Source organism: Pocillopora verrucosa, chromosome 1 (assembly GCF_036669915.1).
Source record: "Pocillopora verrucosa isolate sample1 chromosome 1, ASM3666991v2, whole genome shotgun sequence".
In the NCBI taxonomy this organism is placed as follows: domain Eukaryota; kingdom Metazoa; phylum Cnidaria; class Anthozoa; order Scleractinia; family Pocilloporidae; genus Pocillopora; species Pocillopora verrucosa.
Genome location: NC_089312.1, coordinates 15,064,373 through 15,087,210, shown reverse-complemented (window position 1 = coordinate 15,087,210; position 22,838 = coordinate 15,064,373). Strand labels below are relative to the sequence as shown.

Below are 22,838 nucleotides of genomic sequence, written 5' to 3'. Positions count from 1 at the left end.
TGCTCAGTAAAGGTATTTTAATTTTTTTTCATAGATGTCAAAGTTATGTCAAGTCAACTGTAAAGCGAAGGAATATGCTCTAAGTCTATTGAATGTTTTGATAGACAGTCAGTATTTATTTGTGTACATTAGAACACCGTTTCAAAGCAGCTCAAATCAATAGCAGCTGGTGAATCGCAGTTGAAGAACGTGTTTCTTAGGTGTACATCTTCCTAATCTGAGGGTCTCCATAGTGTTAGTTATTAGAGGTCAACGGCCATTTGACAAATCCTAACCGTTAGTCGTAAAATAGTTAACCCTTAAAAATTTTTCCTATCAATACAACGCGTGCGCGAGAGTTAGAAGGTTTAATCTACCTATGAAGTTGTATGACAAATAACTAACCATGCAAAATAATGGTAACTTGCTTTGTTACGCGCAGGTGGTGGGTAAGTTCGCTTCACTAAATCCTTCCCCAGTAAGTGTTGAAGGTTTACGACCACCTTACAACGACTGTTTACATTTGCAGGTCTGTCAAATAAGGTTACCTTCTATGATAAATAACTCACAAATTAGCTAAAATTCACCAAAGGCTTCCTTATTTTACAGTGTGTTAAGCCAAAGCGCTGGGTAAGTTCGCCACATCAAGCAAAAGGCAATATGGAGAACGAATGTGGAGAACCAAAATGCTGTCTAGCCTTGATAGAAGGCATTGTTCGAAAGTTGGAAAAATTTTTTTGGCCAGTTTAAGGGCATTTTTTAAGGGCAGAGGCAACCGTTAAAAAGAAAACTGTAAATTGGGCTCGAACAAGGCTTACTATGATTGTTTACTACAACAAACTTGTGAAACGAGCCTTACTTGTTATTGCCAATTGAACCGCTAATAATAATCAACTCGTAATAACTTTTTAAAATTTAACAAAAGTACAAGACAATTTCAAAGATCACAAAAGCCCTCATTTAAATAATAATCGTGTTTTGAACATTTACGGACTTGGCCGCATTTGTTCATGTTCACGTTACCTTTTTGGTGGACACCTCCCTCTTAGCTTACGACGAGGTTCGAAGGTAAGAAGCCAGATTGTCATTTTTTGTTTATTTCTCTCACAGAACAATGGGAAATCTCTACCTGGTCATCGTACTTTTTCTAGTCCTTCCAGATCCGGCATGTAAGTGTGATTATTTTATTTCAGTACCGTGTTCTTACTCCAGCAGCTTCCTCTTTACTTATCGCCTCGAGTGCGAGCGTCTCATAACAAAATAATAATAGGCAAAGTCGGCCCTAGCGGTTTATCTTTCACAGGATAGAGGTACATGAGAGAGAATTACCGAATAGGCGCCTTTAGGGAGAGAAAGAGATTGAGAAGTACTGCCTACGACGTATTTAAGAGGTCTAATGGTCGAACAAATTACTCAAATGAGAAGGGAGAGAAATACGCTCCTTCGCTGATGTGTTGCTTTGTTCTCTCCTATGTGATGACGCTATAGCTCCTGGATGCAGTGTTTAACTTTAGGCATGTGAAAGTGAGTTTAATTTTCTATGGGAGAAAAGTAAAAAGAATACACTCTAGTCAGAGCTGGTGATAGTAAGGGTTTGTATTCCCCATAAAAATATTTTCATATAGTAACCAGTGATACTTTCTTTCCAAAGTGACGTTAAATAATTTTCAGCTGACATAAATTGTAACTTAACTTTTCGAATGAAAAGAAACGAGAGTTTCTGAGTGAACAAGCATTTATCATTTTTTCTAGCTTTCAGTTCGTACGAAAATCTACTAATTATTAGTAGCGTTCCATACTTGAGAAGAAATACGTGCGATCGAACACGTAAGTACCACACTTTGCTTATTTCTCGTTTCAATCACACAACATTTGTTTTGAATGTTGGTAACAGATTACCCAACATTTTTTCGGGATAAAATGATAAAATGCATCGAGGAAATAAAATGATTCCTTCTAACTTCTCTTTCAGAGTGCTTGGAAATTATTGCCACCTTCATTTTATCGCGTGCTCGGCACTAGTTCCTCTAATATCAACATTGATTGCCAAGTATCAACAAATACACCGCTTCTTCAGCCAGGCATGCTGTGAGCTTATATCTTTCGGGAAAAATTACTGCATTTTTCATAAAAGGACATGATACTTGTACCAATCAATTTATATTTGAATCCTTCGGACACTAACACCTGATCAATATCATTTTGACTTGTAGCGAGGGAGCTTTTTGATATCTTGATTAAGCCAACGTTGACCATGAACTCATTTTCTGTGGAGGACATTCCAGACTTATCAGAAATGACCATCTGTTTGTGGCTTAAGATTGGAGCAGGATGGAGCAGCAATTCAAACAAAAGAATGTACCTTGTCTCCTATGACGTGGATGCTCTAAATACATTGAAAACAAACAGCTTCTTTCTGGACCTCGACGACAGCAAAAGTCTTGTCTTTGGAATTGGAAATGAGGCAAAGCCATGGTAAATGATTTATCCGTTGGTTTCGTTGATTGTATCGTTATTAAAGTGGAAGTTCAAATACAGCGTGCCCAATAGCGGTGGTGGATGATCTCGATCAATCTGCCGCTTTGAGCCCCTAGGATGTAATCTTCATCTGGTTATATAGAGATCTTTACAAAGGTGCCAAAACGGTTTATCTTGTTAAGTTATGACTTATATTGTGAAGATAGGATTATGTTTTATCGGTTACAAACCTGACATGTGTCGTAATCTATGATACGTTGTAAAATTATAATGCAACTTTCTTGAATGGTTTTCAAAGGCTACTATAATCTCTGTAGGTGCAGTGCAATTTTCGGCTCATGCAATCGTAGGGCCAAATTATACCTAACTTATTAATAAAATAAGTTAACTGACGTTTTCTTCCTTTTAGTACTTTCGACGCTACTAATCTGATGGATGACCAATGGCATCATATCTGCATCTTATGGGACGGCGCCGCAGATTCAGGATATACAAGTTACTACAGGGACGGAGCTGAAGTCAAATTTCAACCCTGTTCTGTCGGCACAAGGAACGCTGGTGGAGCGCTCCAACTTGGAGGAGGAGAAAGAACAGAGAACGTGGAGATAACAGGGTTTAATCTGTGGAATAGAATACTCACGGAATCAGAGATTGCTGAGGAAGCTAATAAGTGTGATGGAGGCATGGGTGGTCCAATTGTGAAATGGAGAGAGTTCTATAAGAAGTCACTGAGGAGGAATTTTATAAGAGAGTTGTCTCAGTGTGTAGTTTCTGGAGGTAAATATCTCAGCGCCATTGACTTTGACTGAACGTGTGAAGCTCTTAAAAACTATTGGATCACTCGTCCTTCTTAAATTGGTTAAATTCCAATATGTTACCATGGACGTTACCAAGGCCATTGTGATACATGTTTATGTATTCAGTTCAATTAATTGTAGAACACTTAAATCTCACAGCAGCCGTTACCTGGGAGTATCCGTGAGTACCAGTGCAAGGACGCTTCCTTGGGCTGCGACTGCACTGCCGTGCAGTGATGGGATAGTAGTCTTTTAGGACTAACACAAGTAGTATTTATATAACTTACAGCCAAAGCTCAGCAAAGTTCTCTAAGGCACGGCATTCACGGAAAGCAGCTTCTTTATAAAGTATAGTTCTCATTTATAGTTATAGCTTAATCCTTTCGCAAATAGCTGTTGATGGAGGCTACACTGGATGGTCAGTGGTTTCTGAGTGCACTGCCACATGTGGTGGAGGTACCAAGACTCTCGTCAGGACCTGCAACAATCCTCCCCCAGCGAGGGGTGGGAAGGACTGTAAACACCTTGGGGCAACCAGGAAGACACAGGAGTGCAATACACAACCTTGCCGTATGTTCTATTATACATACATTCATGATTTCTACCTTTCTCTTTATTCAGTAATTAACGTGATTTCAAATATCTTTTAGTTTTTCTATACACCCACAGCTACAACCGCGCCATACGTTCTATTCTCTATTCAACATATACCTTTTTTACACGCATGATTTCATATTGTTTTTAACTTGATGAGTTGGTTTCAATTCTCCTTTCCATATCCACAACCAGTAATATCAATAATAGCCAAGGTTATTTCAATCAAAGTTTTTTCAGACCCACTGTACATCATAGTTGAGGCTATAGACAAAAATTTTGGATGGGGACTATACTGAATGGCTTTCATTAAAAAAGTTTTACCTGAGATAATTTCAGCGTTCAATATTTTGCGTGACGTACGGTCAGTGCTCGTTGACTACGGAAAAAATACTCAGCCTATCCCCTTCCAACGGTCTACTGTAATTTACTCACTAACTTCAAACTCGTTTTCCGCTTTTTCAACTAGCTCGTCCGTTATCCCCGTCTTTTGACGTCCGAATCGTCTATGGTGGTATTGAGAGGAATCAGCTGAAGATAAGACCGGACGATGTCTCTCCTGACGTGACGCAGCTGACAATGTGCATGTGGCTGAAGCTTCAAACTACAGGGGATTGGAAAAATGACATTAATAACATGGATTTAGCAGCATACCGTACATATAGTAGGGATGTTATTTACGTCAAACTCTATGGCAAACGTAAAGGCGGCATGCGTTTGTACGTTTTCATGCTCACATTGCATGCTTCATCGACATTTTGGTAAGCATGTCTCTAAGTCATGTCTCCCTAGCAATACGAATAATCAAGTATGTTGCATTTGTTTATTATTGCAATTGAAGTGAAAAGCGAGGCCATTAGCTATAAAACTGACTACGACCATCCTACCATTGCTAAAGTATAAAAGACAAAACCATTGCTTGACACTTATTCCTGTGTCTTTACGAAGCCAGCTTAAGACTGAGCGACCAGAGCACCGTAAGACAGTTAAGCTAGCAAACAGATATTTCGACAAGCACTACGTGTCGATATTGTGCGCACCTATTTTATTGTTGCTAGGTAACACTATAACATGCGCAGAGCGAGGACAACCGTGTGCTTAGCCAAATGACTAACTTTGTACATCGATTTGTTGTTGTTTTAAAATAAACTTAGTTGAGATTTCAAGGCACACAATTTGAGTCACTCTGCTTCGGGTTGGATGAGTGTTAGCTCTAAATTGAGTATACAGAGTTTCTTGTACAATTTCACTTTTTAATTTGGCACATGTGGAGACTGAAACGTTACGCAGTAAAGTGTTTCTCTGGTGAATTTGTCTTTGCCCGAGCAAATCAGCATATGTCTTTTGATTAACCTTTTATTTTTTTCCCATTCCTTTTCCTGACAGCTATACGAAGGGTACAGTCAAAGAGCTCGATGATCATCATTGGCATCATGTTTGTATGGCCTGGGATGGAAACGCACGAACAATTAAATACTTCAAAGATGGCAACTCGATTCCGTCAGACGATGATTGTCAAGCACAGGATAAATTAAAAGGAAATCCAAAATACCTAACTGTAGGGTATAGTAGGAGAAAACTTGGCGATGAGGTACGTTTAACTGGTTTTAACCTGTGGGACAGAGTCCTAACTAATAAAGAAGTACTCGACAACGCCAGGTCGTGCCAAGAAGTTTTGGGTCATCCTGTGGCACAATGGAATGATTTCTACAACGCAGCTCAAACTAACGCTAAAGAGCATGTTGTTGAGCCATCAGAATGCAACGTGGATGGTTAATTTGTATTGACTACCGAATTAAAGTAATTTGCAATCTATTGAAATTTTGCTTGCTTATTCTTTTTCTGGTTGCAATAAACGTCCAAACATTGTTTGTTCCATTTTGCCACCTCCTCCTTCTTTTTAAAACTTTCGCCTAGGAAATTATTATTAAAATTTTTTCCTCTAATCGTTGACCCCAAACGAATCACATCTACAGTTCATGCAAAACAAGCCAGTTAGTATGTGTAATGAAATGGTGACTAAAGAGATGAGGGGACTTATCCTACCCGTGTCTAGGGGTTTCAGTATAAGTCTGTGACCGGGAGTCTACACCTCTTACCGTCGTCTGTTTAGCTTACGAGCAGGGACTCGTGTGGTTATTACCTTACGGTTCCTCTACGAAGCATGGCCGCCGGCAGTCGCTTATGGAAAAGTTATTGGAAACCCGACGTGTCTATTATTGTTTTGCGAGGGAGGTTACATATCCCTTAATTTTACGAGCTCGTCATTGGACACCCTATTGAATCTAATAGGGTGAGTGGGGTTTTTGTCTATTTCATATGGGGAAGTTTCAGTATACCAGTCACTTAAAAACTTAACATAAGTTTTAAGAATCGCTTTTAGAAGGCCCTTCACAATTTGACTTGATTTCTATGAAGTGTTTCAAAATCGAGTCAATTGTCAAATCCGTTCTGCACATTTGGTCATATTCTCGAAGTTAAAGGTATAAATATCTTAGATTTCTAACAGTAGTTTAATGTTTTATGTAGCGTTTCCTAATGCCGCAACTTCTTCTGACAAACTTAGAAACCTGTACGCTATTTGACACTTTCAATAAATATCCATAATTTTACCAAGAACTTTGTTTCTAATTCAGGCTGATGTTACTTGATTGTTCTCTCCTTAGAATGGTATCATTTGTTCTTGTTCAGTAATACACTCTTATAAGACCATTGGAGTTTGTTTTCGTTACCATTGGCAACTTTGTTCTGAAGCGTTAATGTTTTTGTTTACTTTGAACTACGTGATGACGGATGTTTTCTTTCTATGGGACCAGTAAATGATTTTGATATGTTAGACCAGCACTGCCAAAAATTGAATTTTGAAAGCAGCACTCTGTTACAAAATATGTAACATTACGAGCACGGTCATATTAATTAATTGGAACTGAATTTCTTGCCTCGGTATAAACCAAACAGATCACCTAGTTTAAATGCACAATCGGTAGAAATGCGAGGGAGCTTTACGTGGGAAAATTAAACAAATACTAATCTTGATCACTCGGATCTCCTTCTGGTCTGTTTAGTAGTTCGAATTAATATTCTACACAGTCGATCCCCACTCTCTGGTAATGGAAATGCCACCTAAAATTATCAAATGTTACGGGAAGAACGAATCGTAAAGAGAATGAAACAGCTATCATTTCACCTAATTAAAAACTAACATATTCCAATAGAAAAGAATCACTCTATTTTAATACAGTTTTAAAAAACTCTCTGCCGCTCCCTCTCCTGATACTGAGAAGTCTAAATGAGATTTGTAAATCAATTCCAGGAAAACAGTGTTGTTTTTCTGTCTTTTTTTGACAATATATCGTTGTTGTGTGACTGTTTCTTCGATTTTTCTTTCTGTCTTTTACCAAGACGCCGGTAAAGGTTAATTAAAATCTAGAGACAAAAAAAAACCCATATAACCCTGCTGATAAATAAAATTTTTCGCTTCACAAAATCTTACCCCAGTAAGTGTCGAAGGTTTTAGACCACCTTAAGAAGACTGTTTACATTTACAGGTCTGTCAAATAACGTTACATTCTGTGATAAATAACTCATGAATTCACCAAAGGCTTGCTTATTTTACAGTCAGTGTTAAGCCAAAGCGCTGGGTAAGTTCGCTTCATCAAGCAAAAGGTAATATAGCGAACGAATGTGAAGAACCAAACTGCTGTCAAGCCCTGATACAAGGCATTGTTCGAAAATTGGAAAAAAAATTTTTGGCCAGTTTAAAGGCCCTTTTTTTCAATTAGGGCAGAGGCAACCGTTGAAAAGAAAACTGTAAATTGGGCTCGAACAAAGCTTACCATGATTGTTTACTACAACAAACTTGTGAAGCGAGCCTTACTTGTTATTGCCAATTTAACCGCTAATAATAATCAACTCGTAATAACTTTTTAAAATTGACAAAAGTACAAGAAAGTTTCAAAGATCACAAAAGCCCTCATATAAATAATAATCTTTGATTTGAACATTTACGGACTCAGTAGCCGCATTTGTTCATGTTCACGTTACCTTTTTGGTGGACACCTCCCTCTTAGCTTACGACGAGGTTCGAAGGTAAGAAGCCAGATTGTCATTTTTGTGTCTATTTCTTTCACAGAACAATGGGAAATCTCTACCTGGTCATCGTACTTTTTCTAGTCCTTCCAGATCCGGCATGTAAGTGTGGTTATTTTATTTCAGTACCGTGTTCTTACCCCAACAGCTTTCTCTTATCTTTCTTATCGCCTCGAGTGCGAGCGTTTCATAACGGAATAATGAAAGGCAAAGTCGGCCCTAGCGGAGTATCTTTCGCAGGACAGAGGTGCCAGAAAGAGAATTACCGAATACGCGCCTCTAAGAATAGAAAAATAGTGAGAAGTACTGCCTACCACGTATTCAAAGGATCTAATGGTCGAACAAATTACTAAAATGTGAAGGGAGTGAAATACGCTCCCCCCCGCTGATGTGTTGCTTTGTTCTCTCCTATGTGATAACAATATAGCTCAGGGATGCAGTGTTTAACTGTAGGCATATGAGAGTGAGTTTAATTTCTATCGAAGAAAAGCAGAAAGAGTACATTCTAGTCAGAGTTGGTGATAGTAAAGGTTTGTATTCCCCTTAAACTACAGGCCCTATTTACAGTAAAATAGCTCTGAAAGCTTGGGTCTCCATAAAATATCTTCAGAGTTAGAATATAGTAACCAATACTACTTTCTTTCGAGAGTGACGTTAATTGATTTGCAGCTCACATAAAATGTAACTTACCTTTTCGAATGAAAGAAAACGAGAGTTTCTGGTAAACAAGCATTCAGTTTATCATTTTTTCTAGCTTTCAGTTCGTACGAAAATCTACTAATTATTAGTAGTGTTCCATACTTGAGAAGAAATACGTGCGATCGAACACGTGAGTACAACACTTTGCTTATTTCTTCACTTTAGTAAGTAGACGAATTATGTCTTACTCCATACATCATCATTTTGCCTGACACTTTACTTACTTCCAACATAAATTGACCAACACTCGTCTAATATTTGTTTTGAATGTTGGTTATAGATTACCTTGTATTTTTTCGGGATAAAATGATAAAATGCTTAGAAGGAAATAAGTTAATTCCTTCCATATTTATTACAGAGCTAGCAGTATTGCTTAGGAATTATTGCCACCCTCATTTTATCGGGTGCTTGGCACTAGTTCTTCTAATGTCAACATGGATAGCCAAGTGTCGACAAATACACCGCTTCACTGTGCAATTCACTGAACGGTGCAGTGTACAACCCGCCAGGCACGCAGTGAACTTATGACTTTCGTATTCTTGTGCAATCATCTTTGGAAAAAAATGTGCTTTATTTTTCATAAAAGGATTTGTACTAATCAATTTACATTTTAATCCTTCGGACACTAACACCTGATTAATATCATTTTGTTTTTATATCTTTTTAGCGAGGGAGCTTTTTGATATCTTGATTAAGCAAACATTGGCCATAAACTCATTTTCTGTGGAGGACATTCCAGACTTATCAGAAATGACCATCTGTTTGTGGCTTAAAATTGGAGCAGGATGGGGCACCAGTTCAAACAAAAGAATGTACCTTGTCTCCTATGACATGGATGCTCCGAAGACGTTAAAAACAAACAGCTTCTTTCTAGGCCTCGACGACAGCAAACATCTAGTCTTTGGAATTGGAACTGAAGTACATCCGTGGTAAGTGATACATAAGCTGATATCTTATCAGGCTGGACAACGCTTAATTACAGAATAGACAACAGTGGTGACAGATGATTTCAGACGATATTCGCAAAGTTTCAAACTTCACGGGGTTATACCGATGGGAATAGTCATCAAATTGCTAACACTATTCACCAGTAGAAACATACACTTTACAGATAGGACTTTAAGTCACAGGTTACAAAACTGTGCTGTGTTGTTTTTTACAATGCTTGATCACATTTTGCACGTCTATTTGCATGAGTGGTTTTCAAAGCCTAAAATTCATGTTTGTATAGTACAGGTGCATTGTGTGGTTTGCACAATCGTTGGGATAACATTATCATGGACCTACAAAGATTGAAAACATCTCACGTGATACAAAATGCGATTAAATAAGTTATCTGACTTTCTGTTCCTTAGTACTTTCGACGCTACTAATCTGATGGATGACCAATGGCATCATATCTGCATCTTATGGGACGGCGCCGCAGACTCAGGATACACAAGTTACTACAGGGACGGAGCTGAAGTCAAATTTCAACCCTGTTCTGTCGGCACAAGGAACGCTGGAGGGGCGCTTCAAATTGGGGGAGGAGGAAGAACAGAAAATGTTGGCATAACAGGCTTTAATCTGTGGAATAGAATACTCACTGAATCTGAGATTGTTGAGGAAGCTAATATCTGTGACGGAGGCATGGGTGGTCCCACTGTGAAGTGGAGGGAGTTCTACAAGAAGTCACTGAGAAGGAATTTTATAAGAGAGTTGTCTCAGTGTGTAGTTTCTGGAGGTAAATATCTCAGCGCATTTAAACACATAAATTTGGCCTTGACTAAAAGTTCTTAGCACTTAAAAAATATGGATACTCCCACTCAACAAGACTCCATGGACGTTACCAATTTACTGGTAGGACACTTTACACTTAGAGCAGCTCCCATCTGGGAGTATCAATAAGTACTGGCCACAAGGACACTTCCTCTTTCCCTGGGTTGACTAGCTTTTTCTTCAACATTACAGAAAATGGGCTAATATCTGTAATAATGAGCAAGAAGGCTCCTAGGACTGATAGGATTGATTATTATTTTACTTGCAGCTATTGATGGGGGCTACACTGACTGGTCAGCAGTTTCTCAGTGCAGTGTCACATGTGGTGGAGGAATCAAGACTCTTGCCAGGACCTGCAACAATCCCCCGCCAGCCAGGGGTGGGAAGGACTGTAAACACCTTGGGGCGGCCAGGAAGACACAGGAGTGCAATACACAACCGTGCCGTACGTTCTACTTATTACATATATTTAAAACTATTATTTAATTTCATCATTGGTGTTTAATATTTCAAATCAACTCAAATTCGGTTCATAGTTTTTTATTTAAATTCTGAAGGAGAAATTTGTACGAGTGCGCCTCCTTTTATGGTCAAAGTTGGGTCGAAACAGTTTTTCGTTTAAAATGATTGAGTCTTTACCAAATTTTGTCACCAGACAAACAAACACTCAGAATGAGTTTTAGATCTAGCCCTATTTATGCTTTTTTCGCCTTATATACAGAGTGTTCGCGCTACATTTGGGTACAAAAGAGCGCTATTAGTAATGAGCATTTCAGGAAACTGCAAACTCGCTTTGGACAAAATCTATTATCTTTCGAGAATGTGTAAACCAACAACATATAACGTAAAACCTTAACTGGGCTTTCGCCACTCTTATTCCCCTCCAGTAAAATGCACACCATTCTCGTGTAAAAAGGGTGTTACAGTATGATACTGACAATGGTCATAGTTCATATGGGCAACGCCAGTCTGTTCAGCGCATTATGTCATGTCGTAAGTGACTTGTTAAGTAAGAAAAATGACGTTGATAATGATAACTCCACAAACTGTTTCTATCTGCAAATGCATTGCTTTGCTCGATTAGCACACGGTGATTACGAACGAGTTATGCATCCGTTTTTCTTGTAACAACCCTCGTTTTCTGTTTCATTCCCAGCTTCCTCAGCCCCCCCATCTTTTGACGTCCGGATTTTTTATGGCGGTATCAAAGCAAACCAACTGATGATAAATCCAACCAATGTCCCTGATGATATGACACAGTTTACTATGTGCATGTGGCTGAAGCTTCAATCAGAGGAGTTTAAAAGGGTCACAAAATACATCAACATGGTGGATTTCCAAACAAATTATGCCGACCTTTTTTCCCTCAGATTAATCGGCGGAGGATATCGCGGAATGCGCTTTTACACTTTCATGCTCATCAACACTGCTACATTTTGGTAAGTGTATAAGTGTGTAACTTATTAGCCTCAATACAAATACTTTTGTAAGACCCATTTCTTTCAAATTCCAGTCAACGCAGTTAGAGAAACCAAACCTTTTTAATATCATCATTTTGAAAACAGCTTTTCGAAAGAAGTTGAGGGGCTTGATGATCATCATTGGCATCAAGTCTGTGTAACCTGGAATGGAAACCCAGGTACCATCAATCTCTTTAAAGATGGCACCTCGATTCCGGTTGGCTCGAAATGTGTTGGAGGAGAACGTAAGCTACGGGGAAAACCAAAGAAACTGTCTTTGGGACATAGCGAGAGAGAGAGCGGGAACGAGGTACGTCTAACTGGGTATACTCTTTGGGACAGAGTCCTCTCAGATAGAGAATTGCTCGACAACGCGAGATCTTGCCAGGAAGTTCAGGGTACACCTGTGGTAAGCTGGAATGATTTCTACCAAGTAGCTCAAACAAAGATAAGGAAGTATATAGTTATACCATCAGAGTGCAAAGTTCAAGGTTAATTTCTATTGGAACCGGAAGTACATCCGCTTATTTGGGATCTTTTCTCAAAAAGGCATCAGAGATAGAATTTTTAAGGCACCGGTTTCTTGATCTTTTCTAAGTTAAACCTATTGAAGTTTATAATTTGCTTTTTATGATAAATTTCTGAAACCTCGCCTATCCTTGTACTCGTGACAATAAACGTTCAAAATACTGCAGGCGTGTTTGAATTGTTTTGGCATATTTTAATTCATTACAACTTTTCCCCCTGATATTATTGCCTAAATTTTTTGTGGTGTCAAGTAATTTTCAATGAACCCATGCGAATTGATGTTAATGATTTCCGCAGTGAGGGACAACAATATAACTGCTTTAAACCCTTGCCGTTCCACATCGTACTCTTTTTTATCATTAGGTTTTCACCGTTTGACTCCTAGGAGAAACTTACATCTGACTTTTCCCATCACTTTTGAACCATACATTAACGTCAAAAGAATAAAGAAAATGAAAAACAAAGAAAAAATCTACTGCCGGATTGTGAAACTTATTCTCCTTGTCAGCACCTTAAGAAATGTTTATTGATAGCATAATTGAGAATAATTATGCATACTGTAAAGTTTGGGTCAGGTCTCGGAGCAGGGACCGTTGTGGTCGCCATATTGGGTACACAAAACATAAGACACCTAAATCATAGCGTTCGTTATCAATCTGGCGATCTGTGGTCAACGGTCATGTGCCAGGATGTAACGTTTTCATTACCGATTGCAAATGATTTAAAGTTGGGGTGAGATAAATATCTGTAAACGACATTTCAATGCTCTGTCGTTCTTTTTCATATAAAATGGCCTCTGCTTTCCTTTCTGCTTTATAGTTCATAAATTTGAACACGTTATAAGGAACTTTATTCCTGTCAAAAGACTTCGTTAGAATGCAACGTGGATGGTTAATTTGTATTGACCACCAAGTCAAACTAATTTTCAATCTATCAATTGAAATTTTGTAATTTTGTTCTGGTTACAATGAACGTCCAACCGAAACATTGTTTGTTCCATTTTGCTATCGTTCCCTTCCCCCCCCCCCCCCCTCTAAAACATTTCACCTCGAAAATTATTATCAATTTGAAAACTCTTTTCCTCGTATGATTGACCCCAAACGAATCACACCGTCAGATCATGCAAAACAATCCAATTAGGATGTGTACTTAAATGATAACTAGAGAGATTAGGGGACTTATCTACCCATCTCTAGGGGTTCTAATTTCAGCGTGTGACTGGGAGTCTAACTAATCGCCGTCCGTTTAGCCTAAGAACAGGCGCTCGTCTGTGGGTATCGCCTTACGGTCCTTTTCGAAGCATAGCCACCGATTACACCATCGGCAGCCGCTTATTGCGAAGTTATTGAAACTCGACGTGTCTATCTTGTTTTGCGAGGTATTTCTTCAAAGTATTTCAAAGTTGAGTCAATTGTCAAATGCGCTCAGCATGATTGGTCATATTGTCCAGTGAGCTGGAAAAATCGGCAGAATATAACCACGCGATCGATGATCCGCTTATCGCCTCTTTTTTTTTTTTTTTCTACCACTTAAATGATTGGGAAGGAGGGCACCCTATTGGTTTTTTTCTCAATTAATGCTGATGTTAATTGATTGTTCTTTCCTCAATGAGGTATAATTTGTTCTTGTTAAGTAATACACTTTTGTATAAACCATTAAAGCTTGTTTTAGTTACTATTGACGACTTTGTTCTGCAACGTTTATGTTTTTGTTTACTTTGAACTACGTGATGATGGAAATTTTTTTCTATAGGACCAGTAAATGATTTTGACTAGACCAGCACTGTTAAGTAGTTCGAATATTCTACTCAGTCGATCCCTTTTCTCTTGTGATGGACATGCCACCCAAAATTATCAAATGTTATGAGAAGAACGAATCGTAAAGAGAATGAAACAACTTTCATTTCACCTATCAATAAAACTAACATATTCCAATAGAAAAGAATCACTCTATTTCAATTGTTTAATAAGATTTTTTAATTAATTCCGGGAAAACAGCGTTGTTTTTCTGTCTTTTTTTGACAGTATATTGTTGTTGTGTAACTGTTTCTTCGATCTCCCGTTTTGTCTTTTACTTTTTCCCGCCGGTTAGAGGCTGATTAAAATCTAAAGGCAAACAATCCTACGTAACCCTGTTGATAAATGAAATTTTACGCTTCACTAGATCTTTCCCCTGTAAGTGTTGAAGGTTTGCGACCACCTTACAACGACTGTTTACATTTACAGGTCTGTCAATAATGTTACATTCTGTGATAAATAACTCATAAATTCAGCAAAGGCCTGCTTATTTTACAGTCAGTGTTATGCCAAAACGTTAGGTAAGTTCGCTCCATCAAGCAAAAGATAATTTAGCGAAGGAATGTGAAGAACCAAAATGCTGTCAAGCCTTGAAAAAAGGCATTGTTCGAAAATTGGCACAATTTTTTGGACCAGTTTTAAGACTTTTTTTTTCATTTAGGGCAGAGGCAACCGTTGAAAAGAAAACTGCAAATTGGACTCGAACAAAACTTGCCATGATTGTTTACTACAACAAACTTATGAAGCGAACCTAAGTATAAGACAATTTCAAAGATCACAAAAGCCCTCACTTAAATAATAATCGTGTTTTGAACATTTATGAACTTGGCCGCATTTGTTCATGTTCACGTTACCTTTTTGGTGGGCACCTCCCTCTTAGCTTACGACGAAGTTCGAAGGCTCGAAGGTAAGAAGCCAGATTGTCATTTTTTGTTTATTTCTCTCACAGAACAATGGGAGATCTCTACCTGGTCATCGTACTTTTTCTAGTCTTTCCAGATCCGGCATGTAAGTGTGATTATTTTATTTCAGTACCGTGTTCTTACTCCAACAGCTTTCTATTATCTTTTGTTATCGCCTCGAGTGCGAGCGTTTCATAACGGAATAATGAAAGGCAAAGTCGGCCCTAGCGGAGTATCTTTCGCAGGACAGAGGTGACAGAAAGAGAATTATCAAATACGCGCCTTTCGGCATAAAAAAAGATTAAGAAGTACTGCCTACGACGTATTCAAGGGGTTTAATGGTCGAACAAATTACTCAAATGAGAAAGGAATGAAATACGCTCCCTATATAATGTTTTGCTTTGTTCTTTCATATGTGATAACAGTATAGCTCAGGGATGCAGTGTTTAACTGTAGGCATATGAAAGAGAGTTTAATTTTCTATGGAAGAAAAGTAAAAAGAGTACATTCTAGTCAGAGTTGGTGATAGTAAAGGTTTGTATTCCCCTTAAATCACAGGCCCTATTTACAGTAAAATAGCTCTGAAAGCTTGGGTCTCCATAATAATATCGTCAGAGTTAGAATATAGTAAACAGTATAAACATATTTTCTTTCTAGAGTGACGTTAAATGATTTTCAGCTCACATAAAATGTAACTTACCTTTTCGAATGAAAAAAACGAGAGTTTCTGGGTAAACAAGCATTCAGTTTATCATTTTTTCTAGCTTTCAGTTCGTACGAAAATCTACTAATTATTAGTAGTGTTCCATACTTGAGAAGAAATACGTGCGATCGAACACGTGAGTACAACACTTTGCTTATTTCTTCTTTCTAGTAAGTAGACGAATTATGTCTTACTCCGTACATCATCAATTTACCCTATACTTTACTTACTTCCAACATAAATTGACCAACACTCGTCTACATTTGTTTTGAATGTTAGATCAGATACAGATTACCCAGCATTTTCTCGGGGTAAAATGATGAAATGCATAGGAGGAAATAAAGTGATTCCTTCCAACTTTTCTTTCAGAGCTAGCGGTATTGCTTAGGAATTATTGCCACCCTCATTTTATCGCGTGCTTGGCACTAGTTCTTCTAATGTCAACATTGATAGCCAAGTGTCAACAAATACACCGCTTCACTATGCAATTCACTGAACGGTGCAGTGTACAACCCGTCAGGCACGCTGTGAGCTTATGACTTTCATGTTCTTGTGCAATCATCTTTAGAAAAGCTATGTTTCATTGTTCATAAAAGGATTTGATATTTTTTGTGCCAATCAATTTATATTTTAATCTTTTCGGACAGTAACACCTGATCAATATCATTTTGTTTCTATATTTTAGCAAGGGAGCTTTTTGATATCTTGATTAAGCCAACATTGACCTAAACTCATTTTCGTGGAGGACATTCCAGACATATCAGAAATGACCATCTGTTTGTGGCTTAAGATTGGAGCAGGATGGAGCAGCAGTTCAAACAAAAGAATGTACCTTGTCTCCTATGACGTGGATGCTCCGAATACGTTAAAAACAAACAGCTTCTTTCTAGGCCTAGACGACAGCAAAAGTCTTATCTTTGGAATTGGAACTGAGGCACAGCCGTGGTAAGTGATACATAAGCTGATATCGTTATCAGGCTGGACAACGCTTAATTACAGAATGCACAACAGCGGTGACAGATGATTTCAGACGATAGATGCAAAGTTTCAAACTTCACGGGATATACTGATGGGGTAGTTATCGAATTGCTAACACAATTCACCGGTAGTGACATACACTTTACAGATAGAACTCTACGTCACAGGTTACAAAACTGTGCTGTGTTGTTTTTTTACAATGCTTGATCACATTTTGCACGCCTATTTACATGAGTGGTTTTCGAAGCCTAAATTCATGTTTGTATAGTACAGGTGCATTGTGTGGTTTGCACAATCGTGGGGATAACATTATCACGGACCTACAAAGATTGCAAACATCTCACGTGATACAAAATGTAATTAAATAAGTTATCTGACTTTCTGTTCCTTAGTACTTTCGACGCTACTAATCTGATGGATGACCAATGGCATCATATCTGCATCTTATGGGACGGCGCCGCAGATTCAGGATACACAAGTTACTACAGGGACGGAGCTGAAGTCAAATTTCAACCCTGTTCTGTCGGCACAAGGAACGCTGGAGGGGCGCTTCAAATTGGAGGAGGAGGAAGAACAGAAAATGTTGGCATAACAGGCTTTAATCTGTGGAATAGAATACTCACTGAATCTGAGATTGTTGAGGAAGCTAATACCTGTGACAGAGGCATGGGTGGTCCCACTGTGAAGTGGAGGGAGTTCTACAAGAAGTCACTGAGAAGGAATTTTATAAGAGAGTTGTCTCAGTGTGTAGTTTCTGGAGGTAAATATCTCAGCGCATTTAAACACATAAATTTGGCTTTGACTAAAAGTTCTCAGCACTTAAGAAATAATGGATACTCCCACTCAACAAGACTACATGGACGTTACCAATTTACTGGTAGGACACTTTACACTCAGAGCAGCTCCCATATGAGAGTATCGATAAGTACTGGTCACAAGGACCCGTCCTAGCTTTTTTTTCTTCAACGTAACAGAAAATGGGCTAATATGTGTTGTAATGGGCAAGAAGGCTCCTAGGACTAATAAGATTGATAACTATTTTACTTGCAGCTATTGATGGGGGCTACACTGGCTGGTCAGCAGTTTCTCAGTGCAGTGTCACATGTGGTGGAGGAATCAAGACTCTTGCCAGGACCTGCAACAATCCCCCGCCAGCCAGGGGTGGGAAGGACTGTAAACACCTTGGGGCGGCCAGGAAGACACAGGAGTGCAATACACAACCGTGCCGTACGTTCTACTTATTACATATATCTACTTATATCAGTGTTGTTTAATGTCTCAAATCAAATCAAATTCGGTTCATAATTTTTTTTAAATTTCTAAAGGAGAACTTCGTACGAGTCCTTTCGATTTTATGGTCTCAACTGGGTCGAAACAGTTTCTTGTTTAAAATGATTGAGTCTTGTAACCAGACAAAAAAAGCACTCAGAACGAGTTTTTAGAACTTAGCCCCAGTTATACTTTTTTCGCCTTAGATACAATGTTCGTGCTACATTTGGGTACAAAAGAGTGCTGTTAGTAATGAGCATTTCAGGAAACTGCAAACTCAAAATTAGTTGTCTTTTGAGAAAGTATAAAACTACAAAATAATTATGACGTGAAACCTTAACTAAGCTTTCGCCACTCCCATTCCCATCCAGTAAAATACACGCCTTCCTTGTAGAAAAATGGTGTTATAGTATGATGTAGAGAGAGCAAGAGCTCTTCTGACAATGGTCATAGTTCATATGGGAAACGCCCATGATGTTGATAACTCCACAAACTGTTTCTATCTGCAAACGCATTGCTTTGCTCGATGAGCACACGGTGATTACGATTATGATTATGCATCCGTTTCTCTAGCGACAACCCTCGTTTTCTGTTTTATTCCCAGCTTCCTCAGCCCCCCCATCTTTTGACGTCCGGATTTTTTATGGCGGTATCAAAGAGAAACAACTGATGATAAATCCAACCAATGCCCCTGATGATATGACACAGTTTACTATGTGCATGTGGCTGAAGCTTCAATCAGAGGAGTTCAAAAGGGACACCAAAGACATAAACATGATAGAATTCCAAACAAATTACGGCGACGTTTTTTACCTCAAATTAACCAGCGGAGGATATCGCGGAATGCGCTTTTACACTTACATGAACATAAAGACTTATAAATTCTGGTAAGCGTATATAAATAACTTTTTAGCCCCAATACAAATACTTTTGTAAGACCCGTTTCTTTCAAACTCCAGTCAACGAAGTTAGAGAAACCTAATCTTTTAAATATCATCATTTTGAAAACAGCTTTTCGAGAGAAGTTGAGGGGCTTGACGATCATCATTGGCATCAAATCTGTGTAACCTGGAATGGAAACCCAGGTACCATTAATCTCTTTAAAGATGGCACCTCGATTCCGGTTGGCTCGGAATGCGATGGAGGAAAAACTAAGTTACGGGGAAAACCAAAGAGACTGTCTTTGGGACATAGCGAGAGAGAGAGCGGGGACGAGGTACGTCTAACTGGGTATACTCTTTGGGACAGAGTCCTCTCAGATAAAGAATTGCTCGACAACGCGAGATCTTGCCAGGAAGTTCAGGGTACACCTGTGGTAAGCTGGAATGATTTCTACCAAGTAGCTCAAACAAAGATAAGGAAGTATTTAGTTATACCATCAGAGTGCAACGTTCAAGGTTAATTTCTACTGGAACCAGAAGTACGTCTCATTTGGGATCTTTTCTTGATTGTTGTATTCAAAAAGGCATCAGAGATAGAATTTTTAAGGCACCGATTTCTTGATCTAGTTTAAGTTAAACCTATTGAAGCTTATGATTTGCTTTTTATGATAAATTTCTGAAACCTCGCCTATCCTTGTACTCGTGACAATAAACGTTCAAAATACTGCAGGCGTGTTTGAATTGTTTTGGAATGTTTTAATTCATTACAACTTTTCCACCTGATATTATTGCCTACATTTTTTCTGGTGTCAAGTAATTTCAATGAACCCATGCGAATTGATGTTAATGATTTCAGCAGTGAGAGACAACAATATAACTGCTTTAAACCCTTGCCGTTCCACATCGTACTCTTTTTTATCATTAGGTTTTCACCGTTTGACTCCTAGGAACGACTAGCATCTGACTTTTCCCTATAAAATCACTTTTGAACCATACATTAAGGGCAAAAGAATAAAGAAAATGAAAAACAAAGAAAAAATCTACTGCCGGATTGTGAAACTTATTCTCCTTGTCAGCACCTTAGGAAATGTTTATTGATAGCAAAATTGAGAAAATGCATACTTTCTGTTCAAAATTTACTTGGAGCAGGGACCGTTGTTGTCGCCAAAACATAAGACACCTAAATCGTAGCGTTCGTTATCAATCTGGCGATCTGTGGTCAACGGTCATGTGCCAGGATGTAACGTTTTCATTACCGATTGCAAATGATTTAAAGTTGAGGTGAGATAAATATCTTTAAACAACATTTCAATGCTCTGTTGTTCTCTTTCTCATATAAAATGGCGTTTGCTTTCCCAAGTTTATCGTCTTTTATCGTTGATAAATTTGAACACGTTATAAGGAACGTTATTCCTGTCAAAAGACTTCGTTAGAATGCAATGTGGATGGTTAATTTGTATTGACTGCCAGGTCAAAGTAATTTTCAATCTATCAATTGAAATTTTGTAATTTTGTTCTGGTTACAATGAACGTCCAACCGAAACATTGTTTGTTCCATTTTGCTATCGTTCCCTTCCCCCCCCCCCCCCCTTCTAAAACATTTCACCTCGAAAATTATTATCAATTTGAAAACTCTTTTCCTCGTATGACTGACCCCAAACGAATCACACCGACAGATCATGCAAAACAATCCAATTAGGATGTGTACTTAAATGGTAACTAGAGAGATTAGGGAACTTATCTACCCATCTCTATGGGTTTTAATTTCAGCGTGTGACTGAGAGTCTAACTAATCGCCGTCCGTTTAGCCTAAGAACAGGCGCTCGTCTGTGGGTATCTCCTTACGGTCCTTTTCGAAGCATAGCCGCCGATTACACCATCGGCGGCCGCCTATTGCGAAGTTATTGAAACTCGACGTGTCTCTCTTGTTTTGCGAGGTATTTCTACAAAGTGTTTCAAAGTTGAGTCAATTGTCAAATGCGCTCTGCATGATTGGTCATATTTTCCAGTAAGCTGAAAAAAATCGGCAGAATATAACCACGCGATCGATGACCCGCTCATGGCCTCTTATGTATCTAATTTTTTTCTACCACTTAAATGATTGGGAACTGAGGAAAGCACCTTATTGCTTTTTTCTCAATTAATGCTGATGTCACTTGATTGTTCTCTCCTAAATGAGGTATAATTTGTTCTTGTTAAGTAATACACTTTTGCATAAACCATTAAAGCTTGTTTTCGTTACTATTGGCGACTTTGTTCTGCAACGTTTATGTTTTTGTTTACTTTGAACTACGTGATGAAGGAAATTTTTTTCCTATAGGACCAGTAAATGATTTTGACTAGACCAGCACTGTTAAGTAGTTCGAATTAATATTCTACTCAGTCGATCCCTTTTGTCTGGTGATGGACATGCCACCCAAAATTATCAAAGGTTATGAGAAGAACGAATCGTAAAGAGAATGAAACAACTTTCATTTCACCTACCAATAAAACTAACATATTCCAGTAAAAAAGAACCACTCTATTTCAATTGTTTAATAAGATTTTTGAATTAATTCCGGGAAAACAGTGTTGTTTTTCTGTCTTTTTTTGACAGTATATTGTTGTTGTGTAACTGTTTCTTAGATCTCCCGTTTTGTCTTTTTCTTTTTCCCGCCGGTTAGAGGCTGATTAAAATCTAAAGGCAAACAACTATCCTACATAACCCTGCTGATAAATGAAATTTTACGCTCCACTAGATCTTTTCCCTGTAAGTGTTGAAGGTTTACGACCACCTTACAACAACTGTTTACACTTACAGGTCTGTCAATAATGTTACATTCTGAAATAAATAACTCATAAATTCCCCAAAGGCCTGCTTATTTTACAGTCAGTGTTATGCCAAAACGTTAGGTAAGTTCGCCTCATCAAGCAAAAGATAATTTAGCGAAGGAATGTGAAGAGCCAAAATGCTGTTAAGCCTTGAAAAAAGGCATTTTTCGAAAATTGGCACAATTTTTTTGGCCAGTTTAAGCACTTTTTTTTTCAATTAGGGCAGAAGCAACCGTAGAAAAGAAAACTGTAAATTGGGCTCGAACAAAACTTGCCATGATTGTTTACTACAACAAACTTGTGAAGCGAGCCTAAGTATAAGACAATTTCAAAGATCACAAAAGCCCTCACTTAAATAATAATCGTGTTTTAAACATTTACAGACTTGGCCGCATTTGTTCATGTTCACGTTACCTTTTTGGTGGACACCTCCCTCTTAGCTTACGACGAGGTTCGAAGGCAAGAAGCCAGATTGTCATTTTTTGTTTATTTCTCTCACAGAACAATAAGGGGAAATCTACCTGGTCATCGTACTTTTTCTAGTCCTTCCAGATCCGGCATGTAAGTGTGATTATTGTATTTCAGTACCGTGTTCTTACTCCAACAGCTTTCTCTTATCTTTCTTATCGCCTGGAGTGCGAGCGTTTCATAACGGAATAATGAAAGGCAAAGTCGGCCCTAGCGGAGTATCTTTCGCAGGACAGAGGTGCCAGAAAGAGAATTACCGGATACGCGCCTTTAAGAATAGAAAAAGAGTGAGAAGTACTGCCTACGACGTATTCAAGGGGTTTGATGGTCGAACAAATTACTCAAATGAGAAAGGAGTGAAAAACGCTCCCCCCGATAATGTTTTGCTTTGTTCGAAAGCTATAACAATATAGCTCAGGGATGCAGTGTTTAACTGTAGGCATATGAGAGAGAGTTTAATTTTCTATGGAAGAAAAGTAAAAAGAGTACATTCTAGTCAGAGGTGGTGATAGTAAAGGTTTGTATTCCCTTTAAACCACAGGCCCTATTTACAGTAACATAGCTCTGAAAGCTTGGGTTTCCATAACAATATCGTCAGTTAGAATATAGTAAACAGTAATATTTTCTTTCTAGAGTGACGAGAAATGA

General features: G+C 38.4%; 1 protein-coding gene across 1 annotated transcript; it reads left to right on the top strand.

Moving 5' to 3' along the window:
• Window positions 1–1,100: 1,100 nt before the first annotated feature.
• LOC131781669 (uncharacterized) lies at window positions 1,101–6,233 on the top strand. Its single transcript, XM_059098391.2, has 7 exons — window positions 1,101–1,148; window positions 1,732–1,806; window positions 2,193–2,454; window positions 2,867–3,234; window positions 3,648–3,824; window positions 4,318–4,609; window positions 5,235–6,233. Exons 3-7 carry the CDS (start codon window positions 2,234–2,236, stop codon window positions 5,623–5,625), a joined length of 1,449 nt encoding a protein of 482 aa, XP_058954374.2. The 5' UTR covers window positions 1,101–1,148; window positions 1,732–1,806; window positions 2,193–2,233; the 3' UTR covers window positions 5,626–6,233.
• Window positions 6,234–22,838: the final 16,605 nt, after the last annotated feature.